We start from the raw sequence: 19,809 nt of genomic DNA, 5'->3' as shown, positions 1-19,809 counted from the left end.
ATTGCAGGCTTCCAACCTGGTAGATACTATTGTATGAAGTATTTTTTGTGCTTTCACTCATTTTATCCTTCACAAGCCAGCAAATAGATCTTATCATTCTGCAAATTAGGAAACTGAGATACAGAAATGCTATCTAACATCCTCAGTGTCAACCAGATAGGTAAATGAACTTGCTTGTAACAGGCTACATCCTAAGACTTGTTTCTTTGGTAAACATCTAAAAAAATTGCAGAGAATTTTTGTTTTCATATTTGTAGTTGCAACCTGGATAATCTCACTCTCTTGCCCACTCTTTCCTTCTAAAAGAGGATTCTTTGCTTTTGAGGATAGTTCTTGAGCTCTTCTTTTTGTTGTATGGAATGCAAATACTGTGAGAATAGAAAAGCTGAAAAGACAGAGGTTAATATAGATCCACATAATAAAACTCTGACCAATGAAGAGAGTGGCAAAAGCCTACCTTGCTTGAATTTATGGCTCAGTTTTTTGGAAGATCTTAAAGACAAATTTTGGAGCTAAGTTGGTATCAAGGCAATATGGAGGATCAGATGGGAAGTTCCTGTGGCCAAGTTCAAAAAGGGTGTTGCCTGTGTTCTCCTCTAGGATTTTGATGGAATCTTGTCTCACATTTAGATCTTTCACCCATTTTGAGTTTATCTTTGTGTATGGTGCAAGGGAGTGGTCTAGTTTCATTCTTCTGCATGTGGTTGTCCAATTTTCCCAGCACCATTTATTGAAGAGGCTGTCTTTCTTCCAATAGATAGTCTTTCCTCCTTTATCGAATATTAGTTGACCATAAAGTTCAGGGTCCACTTCTGGGTTCTCTATTCTGTTCCATTGATCTATGTGTCTGTTTTTGTGCCAGTACCACACTGTCTTGATGACCACAGCTTTGTAGTACAACCTGAAATCTGGCATTGTGATGCCCCCAGCTATGGTTTTCTTTTTTAAAATTCCCCTGGCTATTCGGGGTCTTTTCTGATTCCACACAAATCTTAAAATAATTTGTTCCAACTCTCTGAAGAAAGTCCATGGTATTTTGATAGGGATTGCATTAAACGTGTAAATTGCCCTGGGTAACATTGACATTTTCACAATATTAATTCTGCCAATCCATGAGCATGGAATATTTTTCCGTCTCTTTGGGTCTTCCTCAATTTCTTTCAGAAGTGTTCTATAGTTTTTAGGGTATAGATCCTTTACCTCTTTGGTTAGGTTTATTCCTAGGTATCTCATGCTTTTGGGTGCAATTGTAAATGAGATGGACTCCCTAATTTCTCATTCTTCAATCTCATTGTTAGTGTATAGAAATGCCACTGACTTATTTGCATTGATTTTGTATCCTGCCACGCTGCCAAATTTCTGTATGAGTTCTAGCAATCTTGGGGGGGAGGCCTTTGGGTTTTCCATGTAGAGTATCATGTCATCGGCAAAGAGGGAGAGTTTGACTTCTTCTTTGCCAATTTGAATGCCTTTAATGTCTTTTTGTTGCCTGATTGCTGAGGCTAGGACTTCCAATACTATGTTGAATAGCAGTGGTGAGAGTGGACATCCCTGTCTTGTTCCTGATCTTAGGGGAAAGGCTCCCAGTGCTTCCCCATGGAGAATGATATTTGCTGTGGGCTTTTCGTAGATGGCTTTTAAGATGTTGAGGAATGTTCCCTCTATCCCTACACTCTGAAGAGTTTCAATCAGGAATGGATGCTGTATCTTGTCAAATGCTTTCTCTGCATCTAATGAGAGGATCATATGGTTCTTGGTTTTTCTCTTGCTGATATGATGAATCACATTGATTGTTTTACGAGTGTTGAACCAGCCTTGCGTCCCAGGGATAAATCCTACTTGGTCATGGTGAATAATTTTCTTAATGTACTTTTGGATCCTATTGGCTAGTATCTTGTTGAGAATTTTTGCATCCATGTTCATCAGGGATATTGGTCCTTAATCTCCTTTTTGGTGGGGTCTTTGTCTGGTTTTGGAATTAAGGTGATGCTGGCCTCATAGAACGAATTTGGAAGTACTCCATCTCTTTCTATCTTTCCAAACAGCTTTAGTAGAATAGGTATGGTTTCTTCTTTAAACCTTTGATAGAATTCCCCTGGGAAGCCATCTGGCCCTGGACTTTTGTGTCTTGGGAGGTTTTTGATGATTGCTTCAATTTCCTCCCTTGTATTGGCCTATTCCGGTTTTCTATTTCTTCCTGTTCCAGTTTTGGTAGTTTGTGGCTTTCCAGAAATGCGTCCAATTCTTCTAGATGGCCTAATTTGTTGGCATATAGCTGTTCATAATATGTTTTTAAAGTTATTTGTATTTCCTTGGTGTTGGTAGTGATCTCTCCTTTTTCATTCATGATTTTATTAATTTGAGTCTTCTCTCTCTTCTTTTTAATAAGGCTGGCTAATGGTTTATCTATCTTATTAATTCTTTCAAAGAACCAACTCCTGGTTTTGTTGATCTGTTCCACAATTCTTCTGGTCTTGATTTTGTTGAGTTCTGCGCGAATCTTTATTAACTCTCTTCTTCTCCTGGGTGTAGGATCTATTTGCTGTTTTTTCTCTAGCTCCTTTATGTGTAAAGTTAGCTTTTGTATTTGAGTTCTTTCCAGTTTTTGGATGGATGCTTCTATTGCGATGTATTTCCCCCTCAGGACTGCTTTTGCTGCATCCCAAAGATTTTGAACAGTTGTATCTTCATTCTCATTGGTTTCCATGAATCTTTTTAATTCTTCCTTAATTTCCTGGTTGACCCTTTCATCTTTTAGCAGGATGGTCCTTAACTTCCACGTGTTTGAAGTCCTTCCAAACTTCTTGTTGTGATTTAGTTCTAATTTAAGGCATTATGGTCTGAGAATATGCAGGGGACGATCCCAATCTTTTGGTATTGATTCAGACCCGATTCGTGACCCAGTATGTGGTCTATTCTGGAGAAAGTTCCATGTGCACTTGAGAAGAATGTGTATTCAGTTGAGTTTGGATGTAAAGTTCTGTAGATATCTGTGAAATCCATCTGGTCCAGTGTATCATTTAAAGCTCTTGTTTCTTTGGAGATGTTTAGAAGACCTATCAAGTGTAGAAAGCGCTAGATTGAAGTCACCAAGTATAAGTGTATTATTATCTATGTCTTAACTTTGGTTATTAATTGATTGATATATTTGGCAGCTCCCACATTCGGGGCATATATATTGAGGATTGTTAAGTCCTCTTGTTGGATAGATCCTTTAAGTATGATATAGTGTCCCTCTTCATCTCTCACTACAGTCTTTGGGGTAAATTTTAGTTTATCTGATATAAGGATTGCTACCCCTGCTTTCTTTTGAGGACCATTTGAATGGTAAATGGTTCTCCAACCTTTTATTTTCAGGCTGTAGGTGTCCTTGTGTCTAAAATGAGTCTCTTGTAGACAGCAAATAGATGGGTCCTGCTTTTTTATCCAGTCTGAAACCCTGCGCCTTTTGATGGGGTCATTAAGCCCGTTCACGTTCAGAGTTACTATTGAGAGATATGAGTTTAGTGTCATCATGATATCTATTCAGTCCCTGTTTTTGTGGATTGTTCCACTGGACTTCTTCTTAACGGGGAATTTTAAGAGTCCCCCTTAAAATTTCTTGCAGAGCTGGTTTGGAGGTCACATATTCTTTCATTTTGTGCCTGTCTTGGAAGCTCTTTATCTCTCCTTCCATTCTGAATGAGAGCCTTGCTGGATAAAGTAGTCTTGGTTGCATGTTTTTCTCATTTAGGACCCCGAATATATCCTGCCAGCCCTTTCTGGCCTGCCAGGTCTCTGTGGAGAGGTCTGCTGTTACCCAAATACTCCTCTCCATAAAAGTAAGGGATTTCTTGTCTCGTGCTGCTTTAAGGATCTTCTCTTTATCTTTGGAATTTGCAAGCTTCACTATTAAATGTCGAGGTGTTGAACGGTTTTTATTGATTTTTTGGGGGGGGGAATCTCTCTATTTCCTGGATCTGAATGCCTGTTTCCCTTCCCAGATTAGGAAAGTTTTCAGCTATGATTTGTTCAAATACATATCCTGGACCTCTGTCCTTTTTGGCGCCCTCAGGAACCCCAATTAAGCATAGGTTTTTCTTCCTCAGGCTGTCATTTATTTCCCTTAATCTATCCTCATGGTCTTTTAATTGTTTGTCTGTTTTTTCCTCGGTTTCCCTCTTTGCCATCAAGTTGTCTTCTATGTCACTCACTCGTTCTTCCACCTCGTTAACCCTCGTCGTTAGGACTTCTAGTTCGGATTGCATCTCATTCAATTGATTTTTAATTTCTGCCTGATTAGCTCTAAATTCTGCAGTCATGAAGTCCCTTGAGTCCTTTATACTTTTTTCTAGAGCCACCAGTAGCTGTATAATAGTGCTTCTGAATTGGCTTTCTGACAGTGAATTGTAATACAAATTTTGTAAGTCTGTGGGCGAGAGGACTGTTTCTGATTCTTTCTTTTGAGATGAGGTTTTCCTTCTAGTCATTTTGCTCAGTGCGGAATGGCCAAAAACAAGTTGTATTGGGAAAAGGAGAAAAAGAGAGGAGAGAAAGAAGGAAAGAAAAGAGAAAAGGAAAAAAGGAAGAAAAAAAGAAAAAAGAGAGAAGAAAAAGAGAAAGAAAAAAAAGGGTGGGGGAAGCAAACAGAAATCAAAAAGCAAAGCAAAACAAAACAAAACAAAACAACACGGGGGAGTATCTTCTGATTCTGTATACTTTAAGTCCCTTGACTTCCCCTGGAACTTGTCCATCTAGCTGGTCTTCTGGGTGAGGGGCCTGTTGTGCTAATTTTCAGGTGTTAGCACTTGGGGGAGCTGCTCAGCCCCCTGCCTGGTGCAGGGCTCAGTGGGGGTTGTTTACCCCGTGAGGCCCCAGGAGGAACAACCCCAGTGGCGGCGGCCAGCTCTGGAGCCCTGGATTCAGCTCCTGCAGTAACTACAGAGCTCTCGGTCTGCAGGGGCCTGGATGCTCCGCCGCGGGGCCGCTGATCTGCTCAGCTCGGGGCAGGAGCGTCCTTGCTGTCCTGGGCCCTCCTGGCCTCTACCTGTCCCGGGGGGAGGCCGGATCCTGGGCTGTGTCCCGGCGCCCTGGGCTCCCGGGCCTGAGCTGTTGGATTCGAGCTCCCGGCCCCGCAGCCCCCTCCGCCCGAGCCCCTCCGAGCTGCTCCGGGGTCCAGCCATGGGCGCTGCAGCCCTTTAGGGAGCTCGGCGCACTCTCCCCGGGGCGCAGGTGCCCTGTTAGTGCCCCCGGGAGCCTGAGGGCATCCCCGCCCTCCTGGGGTCCTGCTCCAACTCCCTGCAAGCGCCTTTCCCTCCAGGAAGTTTGGTGAAGCTCCTGCTTCTCCAGGTGGGGCTTTCCTGTCCTGGGGACACTCCCCCTTGGATGCCTTTTGTTTCTTTATTTCTTCCCCTTGATAGAAGCACGAACTCTTCTCACTGTAGCATTCCAGCTGTTCTCTCTTTAAATCTCAGGCCGAATTCGTAGATTTTCAGGATGATTTGAAGGTTATATAGGTAATTTGGTGGGGACAGGTGACTTGGGGACCCTACTCTTTCGCCATCTTGCCCCTCCCTCACTTCTTTCATTTCTGATTTTATTTATTTTAGTCTTTTTTTCTTTCTTAATGAGTCTAGCTAAAGGTTTATCAACTTGATTTATTTTCAAAAAAGTAACTTTTGTTTCATTAATTCTTTTCTATTTTTTTAAGTTTCTCTTTCATTTATTTCCACTCTAATCTGTATTACTTTCATCCTTTTACTAACTCTGGGCTATTTTTGTTATTCTAGTTCTTTTAGGTGTAACGTTAGATTGTCTATTTGAGATCTCTTATTTTTCTTGAGGTAGACTTATTTCACTATAAACTTTCATTTTAACTGCTTTTGCTGTGTCTCAAAGATTTTGAACCATTGTGTTTCCATTTTCATTTGACTCAAAGTATTATTAAAATTTCCTCTTTGATTTCATCCTTTATCCATTGGTTGTTTAGTCTCCACATGTTTGGTTTTTTTCTAGTTTTTTTGCTTGTAATTGATTCCTACTTTCGTATCATGGTCAGAAAAAAATGCTTAATATGTCTTCTTAAATTTACTGAGATTTTTTTGTGTGTGTCCTAACATATGATCTATCCTGTAAAATGTACCATGCGCACTTGCAAAGAATGTGTACTCTGTCTTCGGATGCAATGTTCTGTATATATTTGTTAAATCCATCTGTTCTAACATTTCATTCAATGCCACTTTTTCCTCATTGATTTTCTAACTGGATAATCTATCCATTGATGTAAGTGGGGTGCCCAAGTCCCCTACCATTATTTTATTACTGTCAATTTCTCCCTTTATATCTGTTCATTTTACTTTATATATTTAGGTGCTGCTATGTTGCATGCATTTGGATATTTACAATTATATCCTCTTGTTGGATTGATTCTTTTATCATTATGTAATGTCCTTCTTTGTCTATTATAGTCTTTGTTTTAAAGTCTATTTTGTCTGATCTAAGTATTGCTACCCCAGCTTTTTGTTTGCTTCCATTCACATGGATTATTCATTTCTATTCCCTCACTTTCATTCTGTATGTGACTTTGGGTCTGAAGTCAATCCCTTGTAGGCAGCAAAAGATGGGTCTCAATATTTTTCAATCCATTCAGTTATCCTATGTCTTCTGATTGGAGCATTTAGAACACCTAAATTTTAAAGGATTGCCATTTTGTTAATTACTTTCCAGGTTTTTTTTTTTTTGTAATTTTCCTCTCTTCCTTTCTTCTGTTACTCTTTCCTTGTGATTGATGAACTTTTAAAAAATTTTTTTAATTGGAGTTCAATTTGCCAACATATAGCATAACACCCAGTACTCATCCCGCTAAGTGTCCCTCTCAGTGCCCATCACTCAGTCACCCCAACCCCCTGCCCACCTCCCCTTCCACTACCCCTTGTTCATTTCCTAGAGTTAGGTGTCTCATGTTTTGTCACCTTCACTGATATTTTCACTCATTTTCTCTCCTTTCCCTTTATTCTCTTTCACTAATTTTTATATTCCCCAAATGAATGAGACCATATAATGTTTGTGCTTTTCCGATGGACTTCTTTCACTCAGCATAATACCCTCCAGGTCCATCCATGTCGAAGCAAATGGTGGGTATTTGTCATTTCTAATGGCTGAGTGAGATTCCATTGTATACATAGACCACATCTTCTTTTGATTGATGAACTTCTTTAGTGTTATGTTTGGATTCCTTTTTCTTTATTTTTTGTGAATCTATTATAGGTTTGTGGATAACATCCTAAGTATATAGCAATCTATATTAAGTTGATGGTCACTTAAGTTTGAACACATCCTAAAAGCACTACATTTACTTATTTCTTCAGTGTTTGACCTATATGATACCAAATTTTGCATCTTTTTATTTTGGAATCCCTTTACTGATTTTTTAGATACAATTGATTTTATTATTTTTTTCCTTTAACCTTCATACTAGCTTTATAAGTGACTGATCTGCTACCTTTACTATATGTTTGATTTTTTTTTAAAGATTTTACTTATTTATTTGACAGAAAGAGAGAGAGCACAGGTGGGGGAGTGGCAGGCAGATGGGGAGAGAGAAGCAGGCTTCTTGCCAAGCAGAGAGACCTCTAGAACAGCATCAAGAAGAATAACATTTGCATTATAGAGGTTCCAGAAAGAGAGAGAGCATGAGGCAGAAAACGTCTTTGAAATAATGACTGAAACTTTCTCTAACATAAGGAAGGAAAGAAACATCTAGGTCTGGGAATGCCATAGAGTCCCAGATTAGAGGAAGCCAAAATAAGCCCCATCAACACATTATAATTAAGATGTCAAAAGTTATATATAAAGAGAGAATGTTAAAAAGCAGCAAAAGCAAAATAAATTGTTACATACAAAGAAACCATATAAGGTCATCAGCAAACTTCTTAGAAGAACCTTTGCAAGCCAGAGAGGGTGGCATGGCATATTCAGACTTCTTAAAGGAAAAATTACCAATGAAGTGTGTTCTACTTGTCAAAGTATATTTAGATTTGGAGGAGAGATAAAGAGTATTCCAGATAAGCAAAAGCTAAAGGATTTCATTATAACTACATTAGCCTTAAAAAATATTACAGAAATTAAAAATTATTTAAGCTGAAGTGATATAACACTAATTAGTAGGAAAACATGAAAGTAAAAATCACGCTAGAAACTAAAAGGTAAATACATAGTAAAGGTAGTGAGTTAATCACTCATAATGATGCTAAGAAGGCTAAAAGACAAAGATAAGATTACAATAATCAGTTAAGGGATATACAAAATAAAAAGAAGTAAAAAGTTACATGAAAAACATAACATTTAGAGGAGAAGTCAAAATGTAGAGTTTTGAAATATGTTCTAATTTGAGTTTCTATCAACTTAAAATAGACTATTATCTATTGTTACCTCATGGTAACCAAGCAAAACTTTATAGTAAGAAAATCAGAAGGGAATCTAGATATAACATAAAGAAAGTTATCAAACCACAGGGAAGAGAGAGAAGAAAAAAAGACCAGAGTGAAACTAAAAACAATTAACAATATGTCAATGCATATATACCTATCAATAATTACTTTCAATATAAGAAGACTAAATTCTCTAATTAAGAATCATAGAGTGGCTGTAAAGCCATCTATATTCTAACTGTAAGAGGCTCACTTCAGAAGTAAGGACACACACAGACTGAAAGTATAGGGATGGAAAAATATATTCCATGAAAATGGAAAAGAAAAGAAAGTTGGTATACCTATACTCAGACAAAATAGACTTTAAACACTGTAACAAAAGACAAAGAGGGACACTAAATAATGATAAAGTGATCAATCCAGCAAGAAGATATAACATTTATAAATATATATACAGCCAACATAGGAACACCAAAATATATAAAGAAAATATTAACAGACTTAAGTGGATAAATTGACAGAAATGCAATAATAGTGGGTGATTTTATTGCTGCACTTACATCAATAGGTAGATCATCCAGACACAGAATCAGTATGGAAACACTGATCTTCAATGACTTAACAGGCCAGCTATGTACAGAAATTACTAAATGTAACAAGATACACATTCTGCTCAAGTGCACATTGAACATTTTTCAGGATAAAACACATATTAGGCCAAAAGCCAAATCTCAATAAATTCAAGAGGACTGAAACCATATAAAGCATTTTTCCTGACCACAGTGGTATGAAACAGGAAATCAATTAGAAAAAGATAAAAATCATAATCATCTCAACAGATGCAGACAAAACATTTGACAAAATTCAACATCCCCATTTATGATAAAAACTCCAATAAACTGGATATAGAGGGAACATACCTCCACATAATAAAGGCTATATATGACAGACCCACAGCTAGTATCATACTCAGCAGTGAAAAACTGAAATCTTTTCCTTTCAGACCAGGAGCAAGAAAAGGATGCCTACTATCCGCACTTTTATTCAACATAGTTTAGAAATCCTAGCCACAGCAATTAAGTAAGAAAAAGAAATAAAAGGCACCCAAATTGTTAAGGGAGAAGTAAAATTCACTATTTTCAGATGACATACTACATATAGACAATCCTAAAGAATCCACTGTAAAGCTAGTCAGCTACTAAATGAGCTCAATAAAGTCACAAGATACAAAATCATTATGGAAAAATCTGTTGCATTTTTATACACTAATCATCAAGTACCAGAAAGAGAGATCAAGAAAACAATCTCATTTATAATTGCATCAAAAAAAGAGAATACCAAAGAGAGAGAGAGAGAGAGAGAGAGAGAGAGAGAGAATGCCTAGGAATAAATTTAACCGAGGAGATGAAAGATCTGTATTCCTTTTTTTTAAGGATTTTATTTATTTATTTATTCATAAGATTCATAAGATACACAGGGAGAGAGAGAGAGAGAGAGAGATAGAGAGAAGCAGATACACAGGCAGAGGGAGAAGCAGGCTCCATACAGGGAGCCCGACGTGGGACTCGATCCTGGGTCTCCAGGATCATGCTCTGGCTGAAGGCGGCGCTAAACCGCTGAGCCACCCAGGCTGCCCAAAGATGTATTCTTAAAACTATAAAACACTGATGAAAAAAACTGAAGAAGAAAGAAAGAAATAGAAAGTTATTGTGTGCCAGTGGATTAGAAGAATCAATAGTATTAAAAAGTCCATACTACCCAAAGCAATCTACAGATTCAATGCAATCCCTATAAAAATTTTAATGATGTTTTTCACATGACTTGAACAAACAATATCAAATTTCTGTGGAATCACAAAAGACCTCAAATAGCCAAAACAACCTTGAGAGAGACAGACAAAACCAAAGGAATCACTCCCACCAATTTCAACCTATTTACAAAGTTATAGTAATTAAAATAGTGTGGTATTGGCATAAAAATAGACACATAGATCAATGGAACAGAATAGAGCCCAGAAGTAAACACACACATACATGGTGAATTGATGTATGACAAAGGAGACAAGAATGTGCAATAGAGAAAGGACAATGGCTTCAATAAATGGTGTTGGGAAAACTGGATAGCTACATTCAAAAGCATGAAATTGGGCCACTATATTACACTGTATGTAAAAATCAACTCAAAAAAGGGGTACCTGGGTGGCTTAAGTGTTAATCATCCCACTCCTGATTTCAGCTTAGGTCATGATCTCAGGGTCATGAGACCGAGTCCTGTATTGGGTTCCAAGCTCAGCAGGGTGTCTGCTTGAAATTGTCTTTCTTCCTCTCCCTCTGCCCTTCCCTGCCTCATGGGCATGCATTCTCTCTCTCTCTCTCTCTCTAAAAAATAAATAAATAAATAAAATTTTAAAAGAAAAAGATTCCCTCTCCCCCTCTACTCCTCCACCTCTCCCTGCTCAAGTTCTCTCTCTCTTAAAAAAAATCAACTCAAAATAGACTTGAATGTAAGACCTGAAATCATAAACTGCTAGGAAAAGACATAAGTGGTAAGTTCCTTGACATTGGTCTTAGCAATTTTTTTTTTATGTCTGTGGCTCCAATGGCAAGGGAAACAAAAGCAAAATTAAACATATGGAATATTTCTAACTAAACAGCTTCTGCACAGGAAAGAAGACCATCAACAAAATGAAAAAACAAACTACAGACTGGAAGGAAATATTTGCAAATATCTAATAAGGGGTTAAAATCCAAAATATAAACAGAACTCATATAATCTATTAACAAACAAAATAAACAATCATTAAAAATAGCCAAAGGATGTGAATAGACATTTTTTTAAAGACATGCAGGTGGCCTACAAGCACATGCAAAAATGCTCAACATTAATAATATCAGGAAAACGCATATCAAAACCACACTGAGATACACCTTACACCTAATAATGGCTATTATGAAAAAGACAAAAAACACGTGTTGACAAGAATGCGGAACTCTTGCATGCTGTACATAGAAACATAAATTGATATAGCTATTATGGAAAGCAGTATGAAGGCTCCTCAAAAATTAAAAATATTGGCACATCTGGGTGGCTCAGTAAGTTTACAGATTGATCAGCTTGGGTCATGATCTGAGGATTTGAGCCTCACATCATGCTCTGCAGTCAGCATGGAGTCTTCTGGAGATTCTCTTCCAATCCCTCTCCCTCCACTCGATTGAGCTTTCTCATTCTTTCAAATAAAGAAATAGATAAATAGATAAAATCTTTTTAATAAATTAAAAACAGAGGGATCCCTGGGTGGCGCAGCGGTTTGGCGCCTGCCTTTGGCCCAGGGCGCGATCCTGGAGACCGGGGATCGAATCCCACGTCGGGCTCCCAGTGCATGGAGCCTGCTTCTCCCTCTGCCTGTGTCTCTGCCTCTCTCTCTCTCTCTGTGACTATCATAAATAAATAAAAAATTTTAAAAAAATACCCTCCAGTTTCATCAAGGTTGAAGCAAATTGTGGGTATTTGTTGTTAAAAAAAAAAAAAAAAAAAAACAAAACAGAGCAATCATATAACCAGAAATTCCACTTCTGGGTGTTTTAATCCAAAGAAAACAAAAACATACTTTTAAAAGGTATGTACACCCTTATGTTTGTTGCAGGATTATTTACAATAACCAAGATATGAAAACAACCTCAAAGTCCACCCATGGATGGAATGGATAAGGAAGATGTGGCACGTATATAAAATGGAATACTACTCAGCGATAAAAAACAATGAAATTTTGCAACAGTATGGATAGACCTTGAGGCTGAGTAAGTCAGATGAGACAATTCTTCATGATTTCACTTACAAGTTGAATCTCAAAAACAAAACAAACAAACGAACAAATCAAAACACAGACTCCTAGATGCAGAGAAAAGATTAGTCCTTGCAAAAGGGGAGGGGTTGGGGGAAAGGCAAAATGAGTGAAGAGGATTAACAGCTACAAAGAAACATTATAAATAAATCACAGGGATGTAATGTACAACATGGGCAATACAGTCAATAATATTGAAATAAATTTGTACAGTGATAGATGCTTACAAGGCTTATTGTGGTGACAATACTGCAATGTATATTACGTTAAGTTGTTGTATGCCTGAAACAAATAAAATGTTGTATGTTAATTATTCTTCAATGAAAAATATTAACTTTTTTTGAGGTATACATAGCATACAATAATATACCTAGATTTTAAGGTAGAGATTGATGACTTTTGATGTGTAAACACTATGAATTTAACTTCTTTTAGTCACTATACTAAAATACCATAGACTGGCTGGCTTCTTTCTCACTGTTGTGGAAACAGGAAGGTCAAGATCAAGTCACCAGCTTGGCAGATTCATTGTCTAGTGAGAGCCGCTTCTTGCTTCAGAGATGGTACCTCTGGCTGAAAACCCACATGCAGGAGAGGCAAGAGATCTCTCTATGGCACCTTTTGTCAAGACAATAATCCCATTCCTGAGGGCTCCACCCTCATGACACGATCACCTTGCACAGGCTCCACCTCCTGATACCACCAACCTGGGGCTTGGCATTTCAACCTCTGAATTTTGCAGGGCCACAAACATTCACTCCACAGCACACCCTCATCAATATACATAAATTTCCTGTCACTTTTCCTTCGGAAAGTTCCCTCCATTCCTCCACTGCCACATCAGGAAACTACAGATTTAAATTCTAGTCTCATAAACTAAGCCCATTTTAGACTATACCAGATTTCATCCAAATTAAAACCTACATTAGGTTCGTTTGGTCTAACTCTTTCTGTCATCACAATACCTTGGAGATAAATCCTTATTCCTACATGATCAGAAGTTAGTTCTGATTTAGAAGGGATTATCTCACTGGGATTAAGCCAGTTTTGTTTACTGACTCATCTGTTAAATTCCGGCTGTTTATTCCCAGGTTGTAGAATAAATTCATGAATTATACTGAACATTCATACACTAAGTATTCATGGGTAATTCCCTAGGGCAGGATCGCTTGATTGCAGGGCAGTATAACTTTATAAGAAACGTCTATTATACATGCTAAATTCTCTACTCATGACCTCCATTTACAATTTCTTTCCTAAATCATCGCCAAGTGCACTCAAGTGTTGTAAAGTGTGAGGGAATCTAATTCTCTCCTCAACATTATTTGAAGACGCTCCCACTGTCCTCTCCAACCTCCGTGTTAATTATGTGTCGATCGCTTATGCCATTTAGTTTGAGAAAGAGAAGCCCTTCCCTCACTGAACTTCCACCAAGTGCACTGATTCTTCCCGTGTGCCTTCTCCAAGAGACCGTGGGACCTTTTGGCCCAGGGACACACTACACACTACTATTCCCAGTGCCTCCCATCTTTTCTCTTCTCTAGGTCCCCTGTGCTCAGACACCCAGCTCACTGAGCACAGCCTCCCCTACTGAGCACATCATTATTATGTAACAGCTTCTCTGCCTCCCCCCCACCCCCACCCCCACCCACCCCCTCTGGGGAGGCCTAGTCCCCAGTCCCTCTCTGCTCTCCTCAGGACTCCACCGCTAGAAAAGTTGCTGTTTCAGGGATCATCTTGCCTACCTCCCGCCTGTTTACATCTTCTGTGGTCACAGGCTCCTTCACTTATGGGGCCTGCCTGGGCCCAGGCCCACTTGACAGGTAATCTCTGGCTGCCTCTGCTCTGGCTACTCCTGTCCCCAGGCTGCTGCTCCCGTGCCCTCCCAGGATGGCGCTTCACTTCCTCTGAAGTCGTGATCCCCAGGAAGGTGTCCCACAGGGTGGGTGGAATGGAGAGACAAGGCCACCTCTCCTATAAGATTCACTTCAGGGGGCAAAGACATGTGGTTCACATGAAAGTTAAGAAGAACCTGCTGCCCAGACATTTTCCTGTGATCACCGATAACGATCAGGGTGCCATGCAGGAGGACTACCCTTTTGTCCCCCGAGACTGCTACTACTACAGCTACCTGGAAGGGGTCCCTGGGTCCATGGGCACGCTGGACACCTGCAATGGGGGTCTGCGTGGCATGCTGCAGGTCGATGACTTCACGTATGAAATAAAACCGCTGGAGGCTTCTTCCACATTTGAGCACGTGGTTTCCCTGCTTGTGACAGAAGGAAGATCATCAGAGGCTCAAAAGTGTAAGATTGGAGAGCAAGATACAGATCAAGCATATGAGGAGGCAATGCTTGCTGGAACTCCTAGAGCAGGCCCTGTGTATTTGTGGTGGCCACATAAGAAATACTTTAAAATCCATTACACCACTACTCTCTCAGTATTTGTGATCGACAGAAATTACACTCGTATTGTACAGGATGTAGTAATTTTGAACAACATAATACATACCATCTTCAAACCAGCCCTCCTGGATGTCTACTTACGTGTTTTGTGCATATGGGATAGAGTCGATAAGTGGGATCTGGATAGCTTCTTTAATATTCAAGATCTCATGGCTGATTTTGGTGTGAATAAATACTGGGGTTGGTTTGACGAAATTCCTCATGACACTTCACTGGTTCTTTCAGCAGAACCAATACTGGAGGCCTCCTATTATGGCCAACACAATGGAGCATGCAATCCTAACTGGGGCGTGGCATACGTATATATAGCAAGATACCACTTATTTTTGGCTGCGACTATTTCAGCACATGTCCTAGGTCATACTTTAGGCGCCGTTCATGATACACCCGGTTGTATTTGCTTTCGAAGAAAGCACTGCGTCATGGCTCCTCAGCCTGATTTATTGGATATGATGAGCAATTGTACTTATGACAGACTGCATCACAAGGTCAATATTTGGGATCCTTGTTTGAGCATACCAAATGTACCATACACCAATTATCCTTACGTAGCTGCTCGTTGTGGTGACCTGGTCGTGGACAGGAGGGAAGAATGTGACTGTGGCTCCTTAAAACAGTGCTCTAAGAATAAGTGTTGCACCACCACTTGTGCCCTCTCCCTTGGCAGTGACTGCAATGGAGGTTCCTGCTGTGTTAACTGCAAATATGCTCAACCTGGACTGCTTTGCAGAGACATACTCGGTATTTGTGATCTCCCAGAATACTGTGATGGGACATCGCATAATTGCCCTAATGACGTTTACACCCAGGATGGAACCCCATGTTCAACGTTAGCTGTCTGTGTGAGAGGAAACTGTACTGATCGTGATATGCAGTGTCAATCCCTTTTTGGCTATGGAATAAAAGATGCTGCACCAGCATGCTATGAAAAACTGAACGTATTAGGTGATCGATTTGGGAACTGTGGGGTGAGGGTGGTACGAGGAGGAGGAAAACCTGTTAGATGTGAAGAAGATGATGTTCTTTGTGGAATGCTGCACTGTCGTGATGTTCAAGAAATTCCTGGTGGAGGTGACCATGTTACATTTCGTCACATAGTAGTAACAGGTATTAATCAAGAAAAATGCTTTGGATACGATGCACACCATGGGACAGAGATCCCAGAAATGGGGCTAGTTGTGGATGGGGCAACATGTGGCCCAGGAAAATACTGCTTGAATCAGAATTGTACTTTTTATCAAGACTTGGGTTTTGACTGTGATGTCAGTACATGCAATTTCAGAGGAGTGTGTAACAGCAAGAAACACTGTCACTGTATGAGAGGTTGGAAACCCCCAACATGTGAAGAGAAAGGAGCAGGTGGTAGTATAGATAGTGGCCCTCCACCTGACAGAGAATATGGTTTTCGAACCAGAATAATTTTTAGTATACACCAAACATTACTTCTACTGATTATTCGTTTAAGTCTTTTTCTGATTTCAGGCATCACTGGTGCCTCTCATCACTTAGAAGATATAAAAGAGGAGGATGAAGAACAAAAATGACCTAGACGCAAGTGAATACTAACTGGATGTGCCAGATGACGAAAATCATATTGGTAGGACCAGGAGAAATGATCAAGAATCACTCTGATAATTACATAGTCCTTTAGACACTCTGAGGTTGTCATCTTAAAATAAAACGAGTTGGCCATTTAACATGAGGTCGTCTCTTTTAATATATGTAACATTTCCTTTCTAGCCATATTGTTACTATTCCTACCGGGGATAGTAGAGGACTCTTAGATTCATTAGCAAGAGACCAGTAGTACTCTTGTTAGGATGTGGAATCCAGCGTTTCACAAATGATTGGGTAGCAGACCTTGTTTGCATGGGTATGCATCAGATTTAACAAGTTTTTGGACCATCTCCCAATTGGCCATATACTAGATTTCTGTTATTTGTTCATTTTACTGCTCCTGTTAAACAAATGGCACTTAAAGTGACAGTTGGAAGATATGGTAGGATGGTAAGAACTTTTCCGTCAAGGCACATGGGTGCCAACAGATCTACCTACCGCCTGCCAAGTACGGGCTCCTGGACAAAGCCTCAGGCCGTGAGTTTCAAGGTCCATGTTACATTGGGAGATGCAATGCACTTTGCCAGGATTTTGTGGTGATCAGAGGAAAGCACCCAAGAAAGGCCTGGAACACGTTAGGCACTTAATATATGCCATTATTCCCGCTATTCTCATTATTCCTTTTGGGCTATGCTAAACCTGAGGTATTCCAGCAGAATGAGCTTGGCATTGTATCTTTATCACTTTTTTTTTAGAGTTCATTTATTGATTTGAGAGAGACAGTGAAGTGAAATAGAGTGAGTGAAAGAGAGAAAGGGGGGGGCGCACATGCACGAGCAAGGAGGGAGAGGGGCAGAGGGAGAGGGAAAGAAGCAGACTCACCTGCTGAGCAGGGAGTCTGACCCAGGACTCCATCCCAGGATTCTGGAATCATGACCTGAGCTGAAGGCAGACACTTAACTGACTGAGCCCCCCATGTGCCCCCGTTGTGTCTTGATTATAAAACCATCACAGGAGGAACTGTCCATCCCTGACTGATACATCACGGCTTAAGGCCCCTGGCTGTTGGAGTCGTAGGAACTCACATTTCATACCTTAGGAAATGCCTGAGCACAGGCTGTCTGTAAAGTACGAGGCAGAACTGACCGTCTGATACGTGTATGGACAAAACATTTACACAAAAGGGAACAGGAAGAGATCGCTTCAGAAATCGTGCAAGAGAAGAAGAGGGTCCCATAAGGGACGTGTGGTACATTAGTGCTATGGAAATGCCTCAGGCCTCAGATCCAAGTTCTTTCTGAAAGTATGGAGTCCAGGTGAGAATAGCACCAAAGGGTCGAGGAAGGACACAGCAAGAGAGAATCAACAGGAGTGCCACTCTGAGCCATTGTGATCTGTCCGTCTTTTCTAGAGCTCTCTTACCTTCTCGTCCAGGTGGCTTATGTGGTAGAGTGGCCTGGATCTTCATCCACGACAGGTCTGAGCCCCTGTTTACTATGTCCTTGTCAAACATGTGTTTCTGCATTGGCACTTGGCACCAGGATCTACTGTCCGCCAATGAATAAATCACGGGAATAAAAGGCACAGCCTAGGGAATATAGTCAATGATGTTGCAACAGCATTGTGACAGATGGTAGCTTCATTTGTGGCGAGCAGAGCAGGACTTACTGGAAGAAGTGGAATCAACTGTATTGTACACCTGAAAGTAATGTAACACTGTGTGTCAGCTATCTCTAATAAAGAAACATTTTAAACCACAGTGAGATGCCAGGACACAGCCGCTGGGGTGGCAAAAACAAATGTTAAGACTGACAATACCAAGGGCCAAGGAGGATATGAAGCAACCATAGTTCTCCTCTATTGCCGGGGGAGGGCGGGTGGGATGCAAAACTATAGAGGTCATTGGAAAACGGTTTGTCTGTTTCCTACCAAGGTCAGCACACACTGGACTACACACTCAGCGATCCTCCTTCTAAATAGCACTGAGAACATGGGTCCGTACGAAGAACTGCAGGCAGATGCTCACAACAGCTTTGTTCACAATAGCCCCCAAGTGAAAACAACCCAAATGTCCATCAGCGGCGAATGAATCAACCAAGAGTGGTATAGCCACATGATGGACTGCTACTTGGCAGTAAAGAGCAACCAGTTACTGACTCACGCAACAACATGGGGGTGGATCTCAAAATCATGCTGAGTGAACAAAGTCAGATCCAGTAGACTGACTGCAGGACTGTGTGGCTCTATTTCTTATGACATCGGGGGAAAGGCAAAACTGTGGGGACAGAGAACAGATTGGTGGTCGTCAGGGACTGGAGGGAAGGGGCTGACTGCAAAGGGGCACAGGGAAGGTCTTGGGGGCAAAGGGTATGTTCCGTGTCTTGACTGGGGTAGCGGCGTCATGACCGCATACATTTGGCGTATTATAATCTATACCAGTTATACCTCAAGAAATCTCCCTTTAAAAATAACAACTACAACGAAGAGTCTTCCACCTGCAGTGTGACGATGAGAGCTGTTACTCCACATGCCAAGCACCCTGTGGGGATGTTGTTCTAACTGCCAAAGACACCAAGCCCAGTCATATACCTGGAGACTCGGGGAAGCGACCCCAGGCTTGGGCTGCAGACCACTGAACCCACTGTGGGCTGTGTGTCAGCTAGGACTCCACTTATTGCCTGACATGGTACCCTTGTGCAGTGTCCCCACCCCCACAAGGCTGAAGAAGCTGTTCATTCACTCTGCTCTTCCTTTCCTGGTAAGAGGGAAAATTTCTAGCTGGGAAGTTCTGTCTCGGTGCTCAACAATGCTGGGCTGGGCATGGGATGATGCAGGCAAAATGAAGGGCTCCCTCTCTTCTGGTATGATTGACTGTTCTGGGTGATTTTGTTCCACCGTGTTGCTAAAACGCTCTAAGTGAACTCTAGACATCTGCCAGAGCTGTTTTTGTCTGTGGGTAGCAGTTTAACTGTTGCTCTCTGTGGGGGCATGGGAAGGCTGGGTTTGCTGGAGCCAATTCTTCTCCAGCTCTGAACTTGCCAACGTTTTAGAGCTTCAGACCCCCTTCAAACTATTGGAGACAATGAATGACACCCAGGACCCTGTCCAGGGTGATCCATTGCCATGGGAGTAAGGTCAAGGGCTGGGAGGGGCCGCTCTGGGGCTTACTCAGCCTCTCAAGAAACCCTGGGTTTTGGGAAACGTGATCTAAAGACGACGGTGAAAAAATCAATCCATCCACCCATCCACCCCATCCACCCCATCCACCCATCCACCCCATCCACCCATCCACCCCATCCACCCCATCCACCCGATCCACCCTATCCACCCGATCCACCCCATCCATTCATCCATCCATCCATCCATCCATCCATCCATCCATCCATCCAATCTCTGTGGCCCACGTATGGTGACAATGGTAGCTGCACTTGTCAGAGAGGCATAGCTGTGGTGATGTTTACACTGGCCCACTCACTGTTGTGGACCAGAAACTATGTCACGTGGATGTCAACTATACTCCAGTACAATAATATCAAGT

At 40.9% G+C, this 19,809-nt stretch overlaps 1 protein-coding gene and 1 long non-coding RNA gene across 35 annotated transcripts in view; one reads left to right on the top strand and one right to left on the bottom strand.

The window, feature by feature from the left end:
- LOC112657802 (nucleoside diphosphate-linked moiety X motif 6-like) overlaps positions 1-19,809 on the bottom strand; it is an 84,666-nt gene that overhangs the window by 13,643 nt on the left and 51,214 nt on the right. For 7 of the 34 annotated variants that reach the window (XM_049113307.1, XM_049113308.1, XM_049113310.1 and 4 more), the window contains one exon: positions 14,381-14,518. The exons of 5 other annotated variants lie outside the window; for them this stretch is intronic. In XM_049113307.1, coding sequence (XP_048969264.1) covers positions 14,381-14,518 — 138 coding nt within the window. Of the gene's footprint in view, positions 1-8,815; positions 11,843-12,476; positions 12,532-12,619; positions 14,519-17,693; positions 17,971-19,809 lie in introns of those variants that run through there. 22 more of the 34 variants (XR_007412412.1, XR_007412411.1, XR_007412408.1 and 19 more) reach the window with 14 other exon arrangements.
- On the top strand, positions 13,935-16,411 carry LOC118355400 (uncharacterized). The gene is made up of 2 exons (XR_007412431.1): positions 13,935-14,072; positions 16,197-16,411. It is a non-coding gene; the product is annotated as an uncharacterized LOC118355400 (long non-coding RNA).

This window comes from Canis lupus, chromosome 8 (assembly GCF_003254725.2).
Source record: "Canis lupus dingo isolate Sandy chromosome 8, ASM325472v2, whole genome shotgun sequence".
Lineage (NCBI taxonomy): Eukaryota > Metazoa > Chordata > Mammalia > Carnivora > Canidae > Canis > Canis lupus.
Note: the sequence above shows the minus strand (reverse complement) of the source record. Positions and strands in the feature narration are given on the sequence as shown.